Source organism: Malaya genurostris, chromosome 3, assembly GCF_030247185.1.
Source record: "Malaya genurostris strain Urasoe2022 chromosome 3, Malgen_1.1, whole genome shotgun sequence".
In the NCBI taxonomy this organism is placed as follows: Eukaryota; Metazoa; Arthropoda; class Insecta; order Diptera; family Culicidae; genus Malaya; species Malaya genurostris.
The window spans coordinates 105,700,482-105,719,924 of record NC_080572.1 but is presented as its reverse complement, the minus strand read 5'-3'; the positions used below and the strand labels follow the sequence as shown (position 1 = coordinate 105,719,924).

The 19,443-nt window shown below is 39.4% G+C and overlaps 2 protein-coding genes across 2 annotated transcripts; one reads left to right on the top strand and one right to left on the bottom strand.

The window, feature by feature from the left end:
• Nucleotides 1–10,811: 10,811 nt before the first annotated feature.
• Nucleotides 10,812–13,972, top strand: LOC131436351 (myeloid leukemia factor). The gene is made up of 4 exons (XM_058605024.1): nucleotides 10,812–10,970; nucleotides 11,200–11,763; nucleotides 12,017–12,250; nucleotides 12,602–13,972. Exons 1-4 carry the CDS (start codon nucleotides 10,921–10,923, stop codon nucleotides 12,681–12,683), a joined length of 930 nt encoding a protein of 309 aa, XP_058461007.1. The 5' UTR covers nucleotides 10,812–10,920; the 3' UTR covers nucleotides 12,684–13,972.
• Nucleotides 13,973–16,586: 2,614 nt separating this feature from the next.
• LOC131437915 (uncharacterized) lies at nucleotides 16,587–18,573 on the bottom strand. The gene is made up of 4 exons (XM_058607586.1): nucleotides 17,938–18,573; nucleotides 17,301–17,877; nucleotides 17,011–17,248; nucleotides 16,587–16,953 (listed from the first exon to the last, which is right to left on the bottom strand). Exons 1-4 carry the CDS (start codon nucleotides 18,438–18,440, stop codon nucleotides 16,808–16,810), a joined length of 1,464 nt encoding a protein of 487 aa, XP_058463569.1. The 5' UTR covers nucleotides 18,441–18,573; the 3' UTR covers nucleotides 16,587–16,807.
• Between the last annotated feature and the right edge of the window lie 870 nt (nucleotides 18,574–19,443).

Genomic DNA, 19,443 nt, shown 5'->3' with positions numbered 1-19,443 from the left:
TTTTCCCCAGGAAATACGGTGAGTGCTTTCCAGGCTTCACTGAACGGAGAGCCTCAATGGAGCTGAGACTGTCCGATACAATGAAGTAGTGATCTGTGGGCAGAGTGTCAATGATCTCAAGGGTATACTGAATTGCAGCTAGTTCTGCGACGTAAACTGAAGCTGGATCACTGAGTTTATAGGAAGCGGTGAAATTTACATTGAATATACCGAAGCCAGTGGACCCGTCTAGATATGATCCGTCAGTGTAAAACATTTTATTACAGTCGACTTCTTTAAGTTTATTATTAAAAATTTTTGGGATCTCTTGAGGGCGTACAGGATCCGGGATTCCACGAATTTCTTCTTTCATGGATGTGTCGAAAAACACAGTAGAATTAGAAGTATCCACAAAATGAACACGATTGGGAACAAACGAAGAAGGATTTATATTCTGAGCCATGTAGTCAAAATACAAGGACATAAAACGGGTTTGTGAATTAAGCTCGACGAGCTTTTCAAAGTTTTCTATCACCATCGCATTCAAAATATCGCATCGGATAAGCAGTCGATATGAGAGATCCCTGTTTTTCAACGGTAAGACGCCCGCCAGCACTTCAAGACTCATCGTATGGGTTGATTGCATGCAACCCAAGGCAATACGTAAACAACGATACTGAATTCTTTCCAGTTTAATGAAATGAATATTCGTAGCGGAGCGGAAACATAAACATCCATATTCCATTACTGACAATATCGTCGTTTTGTACAACCTGATCAGGTCTCCTGGGTGAGAGCCCCACCAAGTTCCGGTTATTGTACGAAGGAAATTGATTCTCTGTAGGCATTTTCGTTTCAAATACCTAATGTGACATCCCCAGGTACCTTTGGAATCGAACCAGACCCCGAGATATTTAAATGTGAAAACCTGAGCTATGGTTTCACCCCCTAGTTGAAGCTGTAATTGCGCAGGTTCTCGCTTCTTTGAAAATACAACCAGCTCAGTTTTCTCCGTAGAGAACTCGATACCCATTTGAAAAGCCCATGTCGACAAGTTGTCGAGGGTATCTTGCAATGGTCCTTGGAGATCGGCAGCTTTGGGTCCTATAATAGACACAACACTGTCGTCGGCAAGTTGTCTTAGCGTGCAAGATGTGTTGATACATTCATCAATGTTATTTACGTAAAAGTTGTATAAAAGGGGGCTTAAGCATGAGCCCTGAGGAAGACCCATGTAACTGAATCGCTTTGTCGTCAAATCACCATGCTCAAAATGCATGTGTTTCTCGGACAATAGATTATATAAAAAGTTGTTCAAAACTGGTGAAAGACCATGCTGATGCAACTTCTCAGATAGAACGTTAATGGAAACTGAATCGAATGCCCCCTTGATGTCGAGGAAAACTGATGCCATTTGTTCTTTACGAGCAAATGCCATTTGAATTTCTGTTGAGAGCAACGCTAGACAATCGTTCGTTCCTTTGCCCCTGCGGAACCCAAATTGTGTACCTGAAAGCAATCCATTTGTTTCGACTCAATTGTCTAGACGGAAGAGAATCATTTTCTCCAACAATTTCCGAATACAGGAAAGCATAGCAATCGGCCGATACGAATTGTGATCGGAGGCTGGTTTTCCAGGTTTTTGAATAGTAATAACTCTCACTTCTCTCCATTCGTGTGGGACAATATTACCCTCGAGGAACTTGTTGAATAAATTCAACAAGCGCCTTTTGGCAGAGTCGGGCAGATTTTTCAACAAGTTGAATTTAATTCTGTCTAACCCCGGGGCTCTATTGTTACACGACAAGAGCGCAAGTGAGAACTCTACCATCGAAAACGGTGTTTCGTTTGTATTCAATGTCGCGACGCGGGATATCTTCTGTTCCGGAACAGAATCAGGACATACTTTCTTAGCGAAATCAAATATCCAGCGGTTAGAATATTCCTCGCTTTCGTTCGCGTGATTTCGATTGCGCATGCGACGGGCCGTATTCCAAAGAGTGCTCATTGCTGTTTCTCTCGTTAATCCGTCAACAAACCTTCGCCAGTAACCGCGTTTCTTAGCTTTAATCAGACGTTTCATTTGAAATTCTAACGCCGCGTATTTCCGATAATTATCTGGAATTCCGTTCCTTCTAAACGAGATGAAGGCTGAAGCTTTTTTCGTTTTCAGCTCTGAGCACTCTTTGTCCCACCATGGGTTGGGAGAACGCATACTAGTTTGCGCGCTAGGTACTCGTTTCGTCTGAGCTTGAATTGCGGTGTCAAGAATCAAGCCAGCCAAAAATGTATACTCTTCCTCCGGAGGAAGCTCCTGTGATGTTTCTAGTTTCTCAGATATCGAGCTCGCGTAACGTTTCCAATCAATGTTTCGTGTGAAATCGTACGAAACATTGATTGTTTCCGATGGTCTTCCACGGTTGGTGCACTTGGTTCCACTTGCAATCTAACTGTAGCGAAGTCGAGCAAAGGGATAAATCCAGCGCACTTGGTTGTGCTGCGGGTCTAGGGTTCCGTGTCATTTCTCCCGTGCTTAGAATTGTCAAATTGAAGTTGTCACACAGATCTTGGATTAACGAAGAACGATTATCATCATATAAGCAGCCCCATCCTGTACCATGCGAGTTAAAGTCCCCTAAAACCAGCCGCGGTGAAGGAAGAAGTTCTATGATGTCTGCAAGCCGACGATGCCCTATCGAGACTCTGGGAGGAATGTAGATAGAAGCTATACATAGATCTTTGCCTTTAATATTAATTTGGCAAGCAACAACTTCAATTCCCGGTGTCGAGGGGAGGTTAATACGATAAAATGAATAGCACATTTTAATCCCTAAAAGTACCCCTCCATAAGAGTCTTCTCGGTCCAGGCGGATTATGTTAAAATTATGGAAGTCGAGGTTGATGTTAGAAGTAAGCCAAGTTTCACTCAAGGAGAATACATCGCAATTATGAGTATGTATTAAGTGTTTGAAAGAATCAAGTTTTGGGATGATACTTCTGCAATTCCACTGAAGCATAATGATCATATCTTCGATTCTCAGTGGTAAATTATCCATCAAAAGATACGATCGCTGCAAGGAGGGGCCATTGTTCAGTCAACTGTTTTAAAAATGTCCTTACTGTTGGCAGTAGAGCAGTTAGGAAGCTTTTCAGAGGATCAGTAATATTGAAGGCTGTTAATATCCAGTCCACGATATCAGAAAATTTCAATAATCCAGCGTTTGTTGGATTTTCTGGTTGTGCTTTGGGGTCATTCGGGTTTTTTGATGCCCCAGGAAGTGCTGGGTACTCCTTATCATCCCTAAGTTTTTCGAACCCAGGAGGTGTTTGCTTCGGTTTTGAGTCAGCACTTTTTGTTTCCGTTTGGTTCTTTTGTGACGAAGAGGACAGTCTGAGGCCTTTACGAGGAAGCTTGGGAGAAGCCAGATTTTGTCTTTTCCTGCTTCCTTCAATCTGTGTGTAGGAAGGTCCTTCGCATGGGTCGTCAGAGGTATCCTCTTCAACTGGCAAGATTGCAAACGGGTTCTCAGGGGTCGATGGAGTGGTTCTTTTTAAGATTTCCGCATAAGAACGTTTGGAACGTTCTTTCACGGATCGCTTCAATTTCTCCGCACGCTGTATGTACGTAGGGCACACCGAAAGATCATGAGGATTCTCCCCGCAGTAGCAACACTTTTCCACTGCTCTTCTGCAGAGATCGTCCTCATGGGCCTCTCCGCATTTGCCGCATCGCAGTTTGTTGCAACAATAGGTTGCCGTATGACCTAGCTGTTTGCAGCTTGTACAATGCATTACCCGCGGTACATACAGTCGAACAGGTAGACGAACTCCACTCACTACCAAATAATTTGGAAGTGCAGATCCGGCAAAAGTCACGCAAAATGAGTCCGATTGGTAAAATTTACCATCTATCGATTTGGAGTGCAATTGCTTGCACTCCAAAATTTTCACTGGTTGAAGGTCGGAGTTTTTGAAACGGCCTACCCCGTCCTTCATCAGATCTTCGATTGTCAAACTTTCGTCACGGACCACACCGTCGATCTCCACCACATGAGACGGGACGTACACGCGGTACTCCTTCGTGAACAACTCGCTGGTAGCAATCTCGTTTGCTTTCTTCAGGTCGGACACAACAACGCGTAACTTGTTTGACGAAACCTTATCTATTGTTTTTTTTTTGCCGAGTAATGTTTTTCCAGGTCCCGAGCAATATTTAAAACTCTGAGAGACTTTAATTTGGGCCGGAAGTATACCACCCACGGACCCCCCGAGCCATCGTCTTGGTAAACTTTTTGGCGAGCAGGCAATATCTTAGAGGGAGATGGAGGCATCGGAGAGGGAGATGGCATCGGAGAGGGAGATGGTATCGGAGGGGGAGATGGTATCGGAGGGGGAGATGGTATAGGAGGGGTAGATGGCATCTCGGAAGCAAACTCAGCCTCTAAATGTTCTTCGTTCATTCGTTCAGCTTCGCCCTCCTCCGAGACACCCCCACTGTCATCAATATTCATATTTAAAGTGCGGGAGTAAAGAAGTCTCCCGCACTTGAAATGAGAAAGAAAGAAATAAAATGAAAAGAAAATATATGAATAGTAAAAGTTGAAAGAAAAAGTTTGAGAAAATACTTAACAGTATGTCACGGTAAGCTGTTAGGTGAGTTGCTCCTTCACTCCTTCGTTGTGCTTCAGCGTGACCTTGACTCAGGATTTGGCTGCTGCGATGCGGGTAGCAAACAATAGAAATAACTGCTGCCCGAGGATAGCACAATAGCGTCTACTGTCGATACCGATACAAAACCGGTGCACAGACAGAACTCACTTGCGGGGATGCTACTTTTTATCACTTTTATTTAATGCCTATACTACAGCCTCTGCTGTGATAGGCACCTTCGTCTTACCGATGTCGATTGTTAAAAAAACGCGTGTGCTCACTTCGAACATTCGGTTACGAATGGAAAAAAACTTTGGAAATTGTCTGCCGGGTTTGTTTCAAAATCGGCAAACGAAGATCCCGTGTTAGCCTCCCGTTGAACGATTGATTGGACGGTCATTGGACCAATGATCCAACGTATTGGACCAATGAAGGACCACCGTTGAACGTTTTTTTTTCTAAGAAGGATGGCACAGATTAGCATTTTTTGCTCACCAAAATGATCCCGATCTAAAAAGTAGTTATGAGAAGTGTACACAGACTGATTTTTTGTTCGATCACAGAGTTATGGAAAAATGACCAGGCATCCCTGATCGATGGTGATTCTGAACTATACATGTTGAATCCGAAACAATTACAAGCAAGATTCATTGAAACCGAAATTCAGTTTAAATCAGTCTCGTAGTTCACATGATAACCCGGAATGTATATTTGAACACGATTTGTTACTAATATGAAAACAAACATTATCCTAGTTAGCGTAGAGCGACTGGACGTTTATTGTTTCGGTTCAAAAAAACATTGAACTGCGACTGACGGTGAATCGAGTTCATCGAGGGGTTCTGCCAACCATCCCAGAGGGTACTGGAACCGGTTACAAAACTTCTGAATGACTTTTTTGAAAAGACGCAAAAATGTTATCAGGAAAAACAAACCGGTTCCAGTACCCTCTGGGATGGTTGACCAAATGATTAGTTTATTCAAATTGATGCGTTTTAGTAAATCTTGCGCATTTCAGATTGTTCCAGAACTGTTCCCATATACATTTTTAGTTTTTTAGATAGAATACCCCAAATGGCAAAACCGACTTATCCCAAGGCGATCTGGAAGAACACCGGTGTTTTTGGACCATATCAACACCGATTAAGACAGAATGAAATTAAAGAATACCCGGTTTTTCTAACACCAAATGCATCAAGATCGGTCAATTTATTCAGTAGTTACAAATTTTTGAAAAAAAAAATCGATGAAAATCTCAACCCGAGCGTTTGAGTGTTAATAAGCGTCGATAAACATTGAAAAAAGACGATGAAATTCCATAGCAACAACACAAGTTTAGAAGGTTGTAAACATACCGCGCACAATATTTTGTTACTTCCATTCACTTTAATGCCTCGTAAGATAAGAATATAACAAATCAAATAGATTCTTAGTAATAATTCTAATTGATTCTTACTTTCCTGTTTAAACATTCACTCGATATGCAGCAAAATACCGCGATTTCTTTCATATTACAATTGAAGACTAATTCCACATAAACAAACATTTGCATAGTTACGACGCATGTAGCGATTCGACGCTTGTTTTTTTAATAGTAACATATTTGAAGGCACACTGCTTAAGCTCTTAGATGCCAAGGGCATTTTCTTATTTAAATTATAACTAACTTAAAACTAGGGTATTATTCCGATCGCAATGGTCGATTCTGGCAGATTCAGTCTGCAGCTGGCGGTCGACAATGGTCGGTGGATTAAATATGACATTAGTGTCTTCCAGATGACGATTATACGTTTCAATGGGTCCGCGGGAAACACCCCCAGGTCACAGAGACCCAACGGGTGGCCCGCATGTTGTTCATCGACTGAAGCAGTTTTCGGTGGGCGATGATTTTGCCTAAGAGAATGAAAAAAAGTATAGAGAAGTAATTTTGTGGAAAACGGGATGAAAAAGGGGGTATGAGAACAAATGACCAAAAACGATAAAGATCTAATTAGTTGACATCGAGATGGTGGAGAAACGGAGAAAGGGGGAACGAAGAAGTTAGTGACAGCAAAAAGATCTTGTTATTTTCTACAGAGATGGTGGACGCGAGGGATTTGGAGAATCGGGCGAATGTTAGTCTCGAACCTGTAGGTGAAGATTATTCTTAGCCTCTACAAGAGAGAGGAAACAACGGATTACACTTGTATATTAATGTGTTTAAGGTACTGGTATATGAAAAGCATATATAAACTATCCCGACTCGCCAACACATCCCGAACCGGAACATTGGACGGTCTACCTCGGGCCCTAAGGGATTCCAGTAGCTCCGACCTGACGTCGCGATACTCTACGCACGACCACACGACATGCCTGATGTCCTGATAACCGTCGCCACAGGTGCAGAGACCGCTCTCCGCGAGCCCAATACGCCGGAGATGTGCGTTGAAAGTGTAGTGATTTGACATGAGCCGCGACATAACACGAATGAAATCGCGACTCACGTTCATCCCCCTGAACCAAGGTTTCGTTTACCCTAGTTTCGTTTACCCTAGGGATAATGGAGTGTAGCCATCGTCCCAGTTCGTCATTGCTCCATGAAGTTTGCCAACTTTCGAGAGTTTTCTGACGAGAGATTCTGAAAAATTCATTGAAGCATATTGGTCTTTCATAAATATCACCTTCTAATGCGCCCACTTTAGCCAATGAGTCTGCCTGTCCATTGCCTGGAATAGAACAATGCGATGGGACCCAGACTAAGGATATTAAATAAGACCGTCCAGATAAAGCTCTCAAGTGTTCCCATATTTTCCCCAGAAAATAGGGGGGATACTTTCCTGGCTTCATTGCCCGGAGAGCTTCTATTTAACTTAGACTGTCCGTGACAATGAAGTAATGATCTTTGGGCAAGGTTTCAATGATCTCAAGAGTGTACTGAATGGCAGCTAGTTCTGCGACGTAAACTGAAGCCGGATCACTGAGTTTGTAAGAAGCGGTGATGTTTTGATTGAAGATGCCGAAGCCTGTGGACTCGTTGATGTATGATCCGTCAGTGTAGAATATCTTTTCACAGTTGACTGTTCTGAATTTGTTATAAAAAATATTGGGGGCCACTTGAGGGCGTACGTGATCCGGAATTCCACGAATCTCTTCTCTCATGGATGTGTCGAAAAATACAGTGGAATCAGAAGTATCCAAGAAATGGACACGGTTGAGAACAAACGAAGAAGGGTTAATATTCTGAGCCATGTAATCAAAATACAAGGACATAAAACGGGTCTGAGAATTGAGCTCGACAAGCCTTTCGAAGTTTTCAATCACCATCGGATTCAAAATATCGCATCGGATTAGCAATCGATATGAGACATCCCAAAATCGATTTTTCAACGGTAAGACGCCCGCCAACACTTCGAGACTCATCGTATGAGTTGACTGCATGCAACCTAAGGAAATACGCAAGCAACGATACTGGATTCTTTCCAGCTTGATGAAATGAGTGTTGGCCGCGGATCGGAAGCAGAAGGATCCATATTCCATAACGGACAATATCGTTGTTTGGTACAACCTGATCAGGTCTCCTGGGTGGGCACCCCACCACGATCCGGTTATCGTACGAAGAAAGTTGATTCTCCGTTGGCATTTTTGTTTTAGATACCTAATGTGACATCCCCAGGTGCCTTTGGAGTCGAACCAAACCCCGAGATATTTAAATGTGAAGACCTGAGCTATGGTTTCACCCCCTAGTTGAAGCTGTAATTGTGCTGGATCTCGCTTCCTTGAAAATACAACTAGCTCAGTTTTCTCCGTAGAGAACTCGATACCCATTTGAAGAGCCCATGTCGACAAGTTGTCGAGGGTATCTTGCAATGGTCCTTGGAGATCGGCAGCTTTGAGTCCTATAATAGACACAACGCTGTCGTCGGCAAGTTGTCTTAGCGTGCAAGATGTGTTGATACATTCATCAATATTGCTTACGTAAAAATTGTATAAAAGGGGGCTTAAGCATGAGCCCTGAGGAAGACCCATGTAATCGACGCTTGTTGTTTTGTTTCAAGTATTGTAATTTTCACTGTCTGCTAGAAAAGATTGCGATGCTATAAAATCGCCGCAAAGATAGCGAAACCAAATACAAATAATAATACCCCTAAGTCCCATACAAACGAACCGCCAATGTTTGGTTCACAGCCTGAACAAGTAAGCCTAGCAAATTACTCCCTTTCATTGCGATAGTTTGAAAATGTGGAAGGAGATCGTTTCTGGCAACGCTTTATGCTAGTTGCTACGGTGCAAAACAAACTTGTTTGTTTATGTTTATCGTTGCTGTATTAAACTGCAACAATCAGTCTAAATATCACCGGCACTAGCACAAAAGATGAAAAATGAACACAAACACCCACGAATCTACAAATATCAATACAGCTAGTAGTATATTCATGGTGGCTTAACCATTGTAGATTATTGTTTAACTTACATTTCGCTTGTGATCTTGATTATCAGATAAAAACTGTTTGTTTATTTATTTTTCACTATAATAAACAGTAACTATGGTGAACTTGTTCTTACCCTTCAGTGTTGCTAGTTTTATAGAAAACTCGTTAAAGTACATTGTCACTCTGACAGTGTATCATGACAGTGTACCGCACGATGCAAAATGTGTCCTTGAAAATTTGTCGAAGTATTCCGTATTATAATTTGTATTTGGCGAAACTGTCATTCGCATCGATTCAACTCCTTCGAGACCACAAACCAGAAAAAATATTTTTTTCAAATTGACCGTTACAATGACAAATTTTTATTAGCAGAATAATTATTAAGTAAACTTCAATCATAATGAACTCATTTTGATAATGCGTATGTGATCTGCCATCGGCTACAACATGCACGAATCTTTTAAAGCGTGTGCTATTTATTTGACATAATGGTTATTTTTTGTTTAGTATGTTTCCTTTTCATTCATATTTCGTATTAATCGACGCCTTGGTCTTCAAAATCTTGTGCTCTATTCGAAACATTGTCGATGTTACCTACAAAAATAAACTATTACAAAAAATCGTAAATCGTCCACTTTACACAGTTGGTCGTCTGTATCAGATATACATTTGTTGATGCTTTCAATGAACAATGAAATAACACTTATCGCTAAAGAATTTTACCAGTTGAAACTGCAATTGACCTCAATCCACCAGCCAATTCATTTTTGTTGTGGCTCTAATGCTATTTAATTTCAGTACAACATATTGCGAAGGGGTTAAAACTGTCAAATATGCTGGCAGAGATGCCAGGTGAAATTTTTCGGCGTCTGCGTAATAGAAATGCTCATATGCGAGCTCAATGTTTCATATTTGCGACGAGAAAAACCAAACTAAAACTCTACAGTAATAGCAAAAGTCATTAAATTGGACGATTGTTTATCAAAATTTCGAAAAACTGCAAAAAAGTCTGCTTAATTGCAAAGTCTGCTAACAAACGAAATTGCAAATTTACATACCAATCTGCAAACCTGGCATCTGTGGTTCTGACGCTCATTATTTCGCTATTCTGCGACGATTCCATCGCATTCTATGTCCAGCTAAAAACCACTATAATAATTGTACTGAAACTGACAGTGAACCGATTTCGTCGAGGGGTCCTATTTGAATGGTATATGAGAAATCATAGACTATTCCATCTTGAGTTTATCTTTGGTTTATCGACGCTTATTAACGAAGGGTCAACCATATTACACTATTACTAAGTTCACTGGTTCACGATTATTGATACGATATTTTTCGATGGATCGTATGGGACATTGTAATCTTGAGTTTATCTTTGGTTTAGGGACACAATACTGTTTGTGTTAAGCGACTTTCCCTTTGACTCGGAGTACTCTTTATCTCAATTTGTATTTGGTAGCATCAGTCGATGCCGGTTATCATAAGACACATGTGAAGGCAAGATATAAGCACTTGTGAGTGATAACTCACCATTTGACGACCATATAGTATTATAATATAAAATATATCAGCATAAAATATACCCTATATATTTTGATCGACTGCAGGTAAGAAAAATTCGGTTTGATTTTTTTTAATTTCGCCCTTCTGAGAAACAGTCAAGAATTTTTACACATTGAAATAGATATATTTTGTTACCCCTGGGTTTTCTTGTAGTATTTGACAGTTCAAAAAATCAAAAAAATTTGGAGCGTTTTAGTTGGCAGCATTATTTTTCACTATTTGCTGCATTGTGAGAAAGTAAACGAAGAAAATTTGATGCGTTAGTGGAAAAATTGCGAATACAAGTTATCCACCAGTGTAAAACTACTAATAAAATATGTCTCTCTTTGGAATGATGGGTGATCTTGAGGATGACCCTATTTTTGGGTAAGCTTTGATGAAATATCTTGCTAAATTGCCTTAGCAAAAAGGGCGTGAATGTTGAGTATGGAGTCACGAGAAATGTTGACGTTAGAAATATTAAAAACTATGAAGGACTTCGAGATGTATCTAGAACTTTTAAGAATAATAAAATATAAATAATAAATGTTTATTATTGTATATTTTAAACTTATTTTCGAATAAAGATGTGATTTTATTTTTTTACTCGCTTTAGTCATCATATGCGTTCGATGCGGCAAATGAATAACATGATGAATTCATTATTCGCGGATCCATTTGGAATGTTTGGCGGTATGGATAGTATCGCTGGGCCGTCCCTAGCTGGGCCTCGTGGAGGATCTGCGTTGATGCCTTTTATGGGACCTAATATGAGCATGAATCGATTGCTGAATAATAATGCAACTCCGTCATACTGTTCGAGTAGTGTATTTTCAATGTCTTCTGGACCAGATGGACCGCAAGTATACCAAGCTACTTCCAGCACCCGCACAGGGCCGGGGGGAATTAAAGAAACGCGCAAAACGGTTCAAGATAGTCGCTCAGGAACAAAAAAAATGGCCATCGGACATCATATTGGCGAACGGGCTCACATAATCGAGCGCGAGCAAAACGTACGCACAGGGAACCAGGAAGAACGGCAGGATTTTATCAATCTGGATGACGAGGAAGCAGAAGAGTTTGACCGTGAATTCCAAACTAAAGCTCGAAGCTCTCTAAGTCTCTCAGGTGGACGACGTTCTGGAGCAGAAATTATGGAGCTGCCATCAAACCAACCAAAGTAAGTATTTGCTATGTCAAAGATCTAAATTCATTTTGTTACGCATACAAAAAAATTTGAAGCATAGTCAAATATTAAAATGAATTTGTATGCAATTCAGCGCATGTATGATGACAACTTTTGATTATAAATAAAATCGACAATTTCGTAATTTAATGTTCTAAGAATCGTTTAAACTTTGTGCACCAAATGTACATTGGAAAATGCTCAAACAAAAAAATCCTGCTACTATTTTCCATTGCAAACTGTTTAGCCCACAGCATATTCGTGCTATTGCAAACACTCCATACAACGTATCTTCACCGGGTAGCAGTGGCCAGTATCAGCAGCAGCAAAACACGTCGTCATCGCCTATTCCTGCGAATCGTAACCGTATAACTGGCGGTCCAGTTGCATCGACAATAACGCCACGTAGAGGCATTCGATCGCCAGCGTCATCTCCGCTTGCTTTGCCTCCGTCACCCGGGAATGGCCACATTACGACAAGGTATAACTGAAGTTCAAACCAATATCCCTACTAGCAATAAGGTTTAACGATATTTCAAAAGTTATGTGCTTGCACGTAATTTCTAAGAGTACAACACGAAATACTCTCATAATCAAGTTAACATCGGCATAAAAGACAGCGTTGATAATAAGTGGCTCTATCCTTGACATATATTTTCTAGATTTTTTTTGACAATCATGGTGAAATAGTAAAATGTATCTCGACCTAACTAATATCACGGGTGGTTGCTTATGTAATTCAAGTGTATCGCGAAAAACTAACTAATAACTAACAATAAGATTATATTTTAAAAAATGATAAAATCTATTGTTTTTTCAACTCTTGTTCCAGCGTACATCCCCATCCGTATAACATGGCAGGTAGAAAGAATCGTGCTATTAAAGGTCCATCTTCCTCACCTTACCACCAATAGATTACCGACACGGAACACATACTAGACAGCCGGTGGAATAGGCTATGTTCACTGCAAATTACTTTAGGACCAGAACTGTTCATCGTAAAAGGAAAATTTATGTAGTCCTATTTCTAAGTTGAAACGAAAATCTGATATGCGATTAGCAATCTTATATCCAATCAAAACCACTATAGAGCATTCAGAATTCCGAGGCTCAGAATATTTATGTTCGGTTTCGAATCAGCAATGGCTGCAACCATACTATTTGTTGTGGTTAATATTGTTGTTTATTATTCCACAGACAAATAGTCCTTTTTTATGATGAGCTAGTTTACTCAAAACGTTCATATAACTGATACAAGTTCCCTCGATATTCAGTGTTTCTTAAGGATGATCTAGTTTAAGTTAATAAGGAATATTCTTCGAACCTCTGTAATCATAGACATAATTCACGATTATAAGTTAGAACTGATTTCCCAAAACGATATTGAGGTGTAGATATTGTTTTACTACGTGATTGCCTGTCTAATAATATTAATGGTATTAGATAGAGACAGTCACAAAATACGTTTTCTCACACTATTGATGCTTCATCTGGATGCTGACAATCATAATGCAAAATTATTCAATTAAAAAGAAAATGACATTCGTTAATGTTAGTTCAATATCACAAAGATCAAAGGATCAACTTTTTCCAAACATTTAACTTTCGGGAACTCGCTGTTTTTATCACATCGTTTAGCGTATTCGATTTCACAAAATGAATTGAATCATTCCTATTTTTGAAAGACCCTTGAGATATGTAAATAGGCACTCATTGATAATCGAGAAAATCTGTCGTAAAGCCGAAATTACATCGGCGATCCCGGTTAGAAAGCTAATGCAGTGTCAGCGAAACATTATTATAAATAACTTGAAGCAGTTTTAATTCGCTAAACTGTGACAACTAACAAATGTGTCACGATTGTTAGCATCAATGATATTCAGTGAGTTATTTAACTAAATTGAAAAACAAAATAAAAACATAGCAAGGATATATTGAAAATTTCCGTTCAATGGCTTGAATTATAAAATCATCTATGTATAACTTAATATTTCGACAATTGGAAACACATCGTTATTATATATGAAAGATAGAAGCAAACTAATTGTTTGGCAAGAAAAGAATTTGTTGGTGGTGTAATTTGTGAACTTGTGGAGTTTTTGTTTTTTTTTAGTTTTTAAAGTGTTTGTAAACGAATTACTACATATGATAATGGAAATATTTAATAAAAGATTGGAGCGACAGAGCAAAGTCGTTGTTTGTACTTACCTTTCCTATCAACTTACTCGTGCTTGCTTCCTGTGCCCCTCTTTTTCTTTTGCCTATCGAATCAGATTCAAGCAGTGTTGGGAAGAAAATCGGAAATCGCATGAAATTTTTCGCAAGTGATTTTCAGACAAAAAATCATTAATCCGAAAACTCGCTGAAGAAAAGTTCACTATTGATTTTGTTTTGCAAATGCTATTCTTACAAGGTAAAAGATCAGTTGCGAAAAGTTCACTAGCGAACTCGATGATATTTAAGAAAAAAATATCGCACATTGAATATACAGGGTCCGGCACTCGAAGTGTAACCAATTAAAAAGGCCATAAATTCAGTTTGGAAAATTACTTTTACTTAATTCAAAGTACAAAATGTGAAAAAATAATACAAAATTCAGAATCAATTCACTTTTGCTCGACTTGATGACTTGAGAGAGCGAAGGAGTTGCTTCGTTTGGCCGAAAGCGGTCAATTTCCGAACATTGTATTTTCTGACGAGAAAATTTTTCCAATTGAGCAATTCGTAAACTCTCAAAACGATAGGGTTTACTTGACCGACCGTTCATACGAGAATTTGAGTCATCGATTGGCCACCAGGAGGCAGCACCCGCAACAGATAATGGTTTGGGCCGCTGTAACCGCAGATGGGTTTTCATCGCAATCGTTTTCATCGAGCCTGGCGTCAAGGTAAATGCGACATATTATCGGGAAAGTATTCTGGAGGTTGCTTTGAAGCCGTGGACAGACAAACATTTCGGTGGCAGACCATGGACGTTTCAGCAGGACTCGGCACCGTCTCACAAAGCTCGAGTGAACCAAGAATGGCTGAAAAACAACGTTCCGAACTTCATCACGTCCACACAATGGCTCTCGATTTCACCAGATGCGAATCCAATGGATTATTCTCTTTGGGCAATTTTGGAGAGCAAAGTCCGAACTAAAAGATACACCAGTCGCGAGGCGCTGAAAAAAGTTATTGTCCGCGAGTGGGCCAGAATACCTGCAAGTCACATTCGGCCAAACGAAGCAACTCCTTCGCTCTCTCAAGTCATCAAGTCAAGGCAAAAGGTGGTTATATCGAGCAAAAGTGAATTGATTCTGAATTTTGTATTATTTTTACATATTTTGTACTTTGAATTAAGTAAAAGTAATTTTCCAAAATGAATTTATGGCCTTTTTAATTGGTTACACTTCGAGTGCCGGACCCTTTAACTAATATGATTCTCGAACAGAAAATATTTGAGAAATGATGATATGATGGTAAGAAAAAAATAACAAAAAATAATCATAGAGCATGTTATGCAGCTAAAAAAATTTACCAAATAGTTTGAATTGAATACGCAGATGTAACAGGATCGCAGGCTATCGCTACGCCAAATCAAACGCTGCGCCTGATGTGTATTAAAGACGTGCAAAATGCTGCGCTCCTATTACTTCTATAAATCAAATTCATGCTAAATAGCTGTTGGGTTGGTTTAAATCTAAATAGTGAAAAGTAATTAACTAACTGGAATTATGACAGCCTTTCGTCGCTATAATCCTTATTTGGAATGTGGCAGACAATCACCCCTATTCTGTACGTCGATCGATTCGAAATATTCCGATCGAATGTGCAATTTCCATTCTGCATTCCGTTCGAGTTGGGTATGAACTCGAATATCATTCGTTCGAGTTGTTCAATTTTCGAACATTACTCGATCGACTTGCGTATTCACCCCGATTCTGTATTTCGTTCAAATCGGATTGTTTCGATCGAATACGAAATTTGGCATTCTGTAGCTCGATCGAGTTCGACACCCTTATTCTGTACGTCGATTGATTCGAAATATTTCGATCGAATGTGCAATTTCCATGCTATATTCCATTCGAGTTGGGCATGAACTCGAATATCATTCGTTCGAGTTGTTAAATTTTCGAACATTACTCGATCGACTTGCGTACGTATTACTTATGTTCGGTTTAGAATCGTTCTAATTTGTTTATACAAGTGTGACGGTTTCGTTTACTAAGAAATGAATAATATAAATAATATAGAACGTGTAAATAGTGTTGATAGCTTTGATGGTTAGTGTTCGAGATTTCCGGGAGATTTGATGGTTAGTGTTCGAGTGTTCCCGAACGAGAGTCGATCGAATCATACAAGTCGAACGGAATAAAGAATGCAAAATTCGAACTCGATCGTAAGTGTAGGTTCATTCGAATCACAAATCCGTCGGATTGCAGAATCGGGGTGAACAACAAAACAGTACAGTCATTCATCTTAACGGGTTTGCAGACTCAGCAGAAAAATATTGTTTTAAAGCAAGGTTCTCAATCCGGCTTATCATTTTTTACCTTGGGGAAAGCATCATTGCGCCACTCTTTCTTTTTTAAAGATATTTTCACCGTTTTGGCATATATTGAGTCCAATACAATTATGACAGCCATTTGGAAATTTACTTCCTTTTACAATACGATGTAAATTTTTTTGCAGAGCTTATAAAGGGTGCTTTTACTGTTGGTATGATTTTGACAACACTGATTTTGATGAAGTTCTTGCGACGCAACTAAACGAACTGCTAGACAGCTTTTGGAAAATATTATTCAGTTTTTAAGCAGAGATAAAGTTCTTCAATAATTTACACAGCACGCTACAAGTTTTGTTTCAATATAATTTGGAATTATCTTTAGATCGACACAAAATAAATACATAAAACTAAAAATATGGAACCATATTATATCAAGAATGTCATTTGATTAGTCTAAAATTATTTTCCTCGAAAATGTTTGAGTGTGAATGAGTATTCCAATTCGGTTTATACCGCTGAAATTCCACAGCTGTAGCATAGCTACACCTATCACACCGGGGAAAAGTTAAGAGTTTTCTTCCGTTTCGCATTTTGAATTTTTATGTTCAATAACCGATTGATACGAGAATCGTCAAACCGTGCCATAGCCTGTACTCGATCGTTGGTTTCCATAATAGCTCTGTTGTAGACTTTTTCTGCAAAAGTGAAAAGAGGCATGAGACTTTTTGATTTATCATACCAGTAAAAAATACCTTTGATGAAGCTCAATTTTTCCGGTTCCAACTGAATACTTGGTGGTGCATTGTGTCCAGCGTTATTTGATTTTCGACCCGTAACACTGCTCACAGCTAATCTTTCATGTCCCCAAAGTGCAATTGCTAGTTTGCTAACGAATTTCAAATCAAATTTTTCGCCTGGTTCGATTGCGTCGATGTCTAGCATGGTCCTATACGGTATAACTGAATCCATTACTACAACGTCACCGTTATCCTGAAACAAAACTATGAAGCTTCAAATCCAGATGAAAAAATAGCTCAAATACCAGTGAATAAGCTCCGCTCAACGATATATATTTGTTCGAATCATATTCTTGCGAGGAAACCGCTGGCACAGTTGGCAACGAAGCAGGTATCAAAGAGGGGCTTACTGTCTGTGGTTTTTGATTGACCTGTGCCACGGCTGAAGGGAATATTTTAGGATGCTCACTCCCCGATGGAATTGGTTTTGCCAGAGCATTTGGATCATACGATCTCAATTTTGTTGTCAATTCTCGATTTATTTGGAGAAGGTCATTGTTACGCACATGAACATCACGTAACCGCGTTAGTAACAGATGGTTACGGCGCTTGAGCCATTCGTTTTCTCTACGGAGACGCTCCATCTCATCCAGCGCCGCAGAACCAGTTAAAGCTGATTGATGACTGCGTTCATCAGGTGGTTTATCGTACTCACAGAATTCTTCATCCAATAAATCTAGTTCTGAATGTGTAGTGTTGCTTAATAATCGTGAATCAGGATTATGTGGTTGCCAATATTCGGTGAAATTTCTTTTTATCCTTTTTGGATACGGTTGATTTGCGTTGGATCCACCTGATTGATCATTGTTTAAAGAACTGGCCCTTAAAGAGTAATTTAAGATATAAAAACAAACTATCTAATCTAAGAATATGGCATCTTACTGGAACTCGTTAACGATTGAATCCAACAGTCTATTTTGCACTGTTCCGTTTCCATTTTGATCTGATTGGGATCCTAATTGTTCATCTAAAAAATTGTTCAGACCGTCTACTTCTGCAGTTTGGTCGAAACTGTAGTTATCTTCTATTTTCTCTTCTTTTATGGACATTTCCATTTCAAATCCCTCTGCTAAACTATTTGGACTGTTCTTTCCAGATGTTTTCATTTTCTGATTCCACTGTATTTCTTTGATTTTGAGATAAAACTGATGAAAGTTTCCGAGTTGCTGACTGCAATTACTGCAAATATATCCGTCGATTTCAATATTCTCTTCGGCGAAATATTTCCGAATTAGCGCTTCTATATTTCGACGTATGCCTTCTTCTCCACGAATAGCAATTAGTGATCCTCTGTCTAGTTCGGTCTTAGCAAAACACAACAGACAATGAGCGCTTGTTTTTGTCGCTTGCTTTTCCAGCAGCTGAGGTCTTGTTACAGAGTCCATTGTAGGGCTCAGATGGAATATACCTTTAGCAACATTAGTCTAATTCTTCGCATACGAAAATTATGAAAGATTTCATTTATTAACGTCTGAAAACGCAAAAAAGAATTGCCACGATGACAACCTTAAGAATTTGATAGAAATAAAAGTAAACAAATTATTATAAATTTGCTTTTGACATTTTGATTTGCGGTACACGTTACCAAAAAACTTTCTTTAATAAAGTAACAAAATTAATTACTTATACGCTTAAGCAAAGCTCTTCAAAAATGTTTAGAGCGGCCCGTACACGATCATTGAAAGTGTCATTACTAAGAATAAATGTCATTTTTAATGAACGTGTAAGGGCAGCAATGGTGAATTATCCATAAGCGGCCCTTACACGAGTCATTAAAAATGTCATCACTAAAAAATAATATCATTTTAATGAACGTGTATGGTGCAGTAATGACGAGATTTCTATCAAATTTGAAATACATCATTACTTAGTCATGAAATACATCATTAAAAATGATAATTCTCGTGTGTTCTTCATTAAAAATGATAATTCTCGTGTAAGGGCCGCTTAAGGCTGTACACCATCCCGCATAGCGTTTTGGCTACCTGGGCAGCCATGGCCACCAGAAGGCTACCAAAATTGATTCAGTTACGGTTGTCAAATCCAATTTGACAAAACAAAGTCGCCTGTATCCAAGTTAGCCGAGCGTTTTTATCTTCTTACCTTCGCTGAAAATGTCAAAGATTTCAATGTGGAAAAATCCTGGTGGATACGGTTGTATCGTTTGAGTTGTATTCCTGGCAGCGGTGAGGCAGCCGGTCACCAGAATGTCTGCCAGCCATATTTTTCCAGCTGGCAGCGTTTAGTCAGCCATCTGGCAGCCATGCGTATGCGGGATTTCGCGGTTAATTGTGACACTAACGTGACAGGCTAAGGCCAGTGATGGCCCATCTTGCCCGTGTATTGTTAGATTATTATTTTATTTTATGTTTCAATTTCGATTCTGGT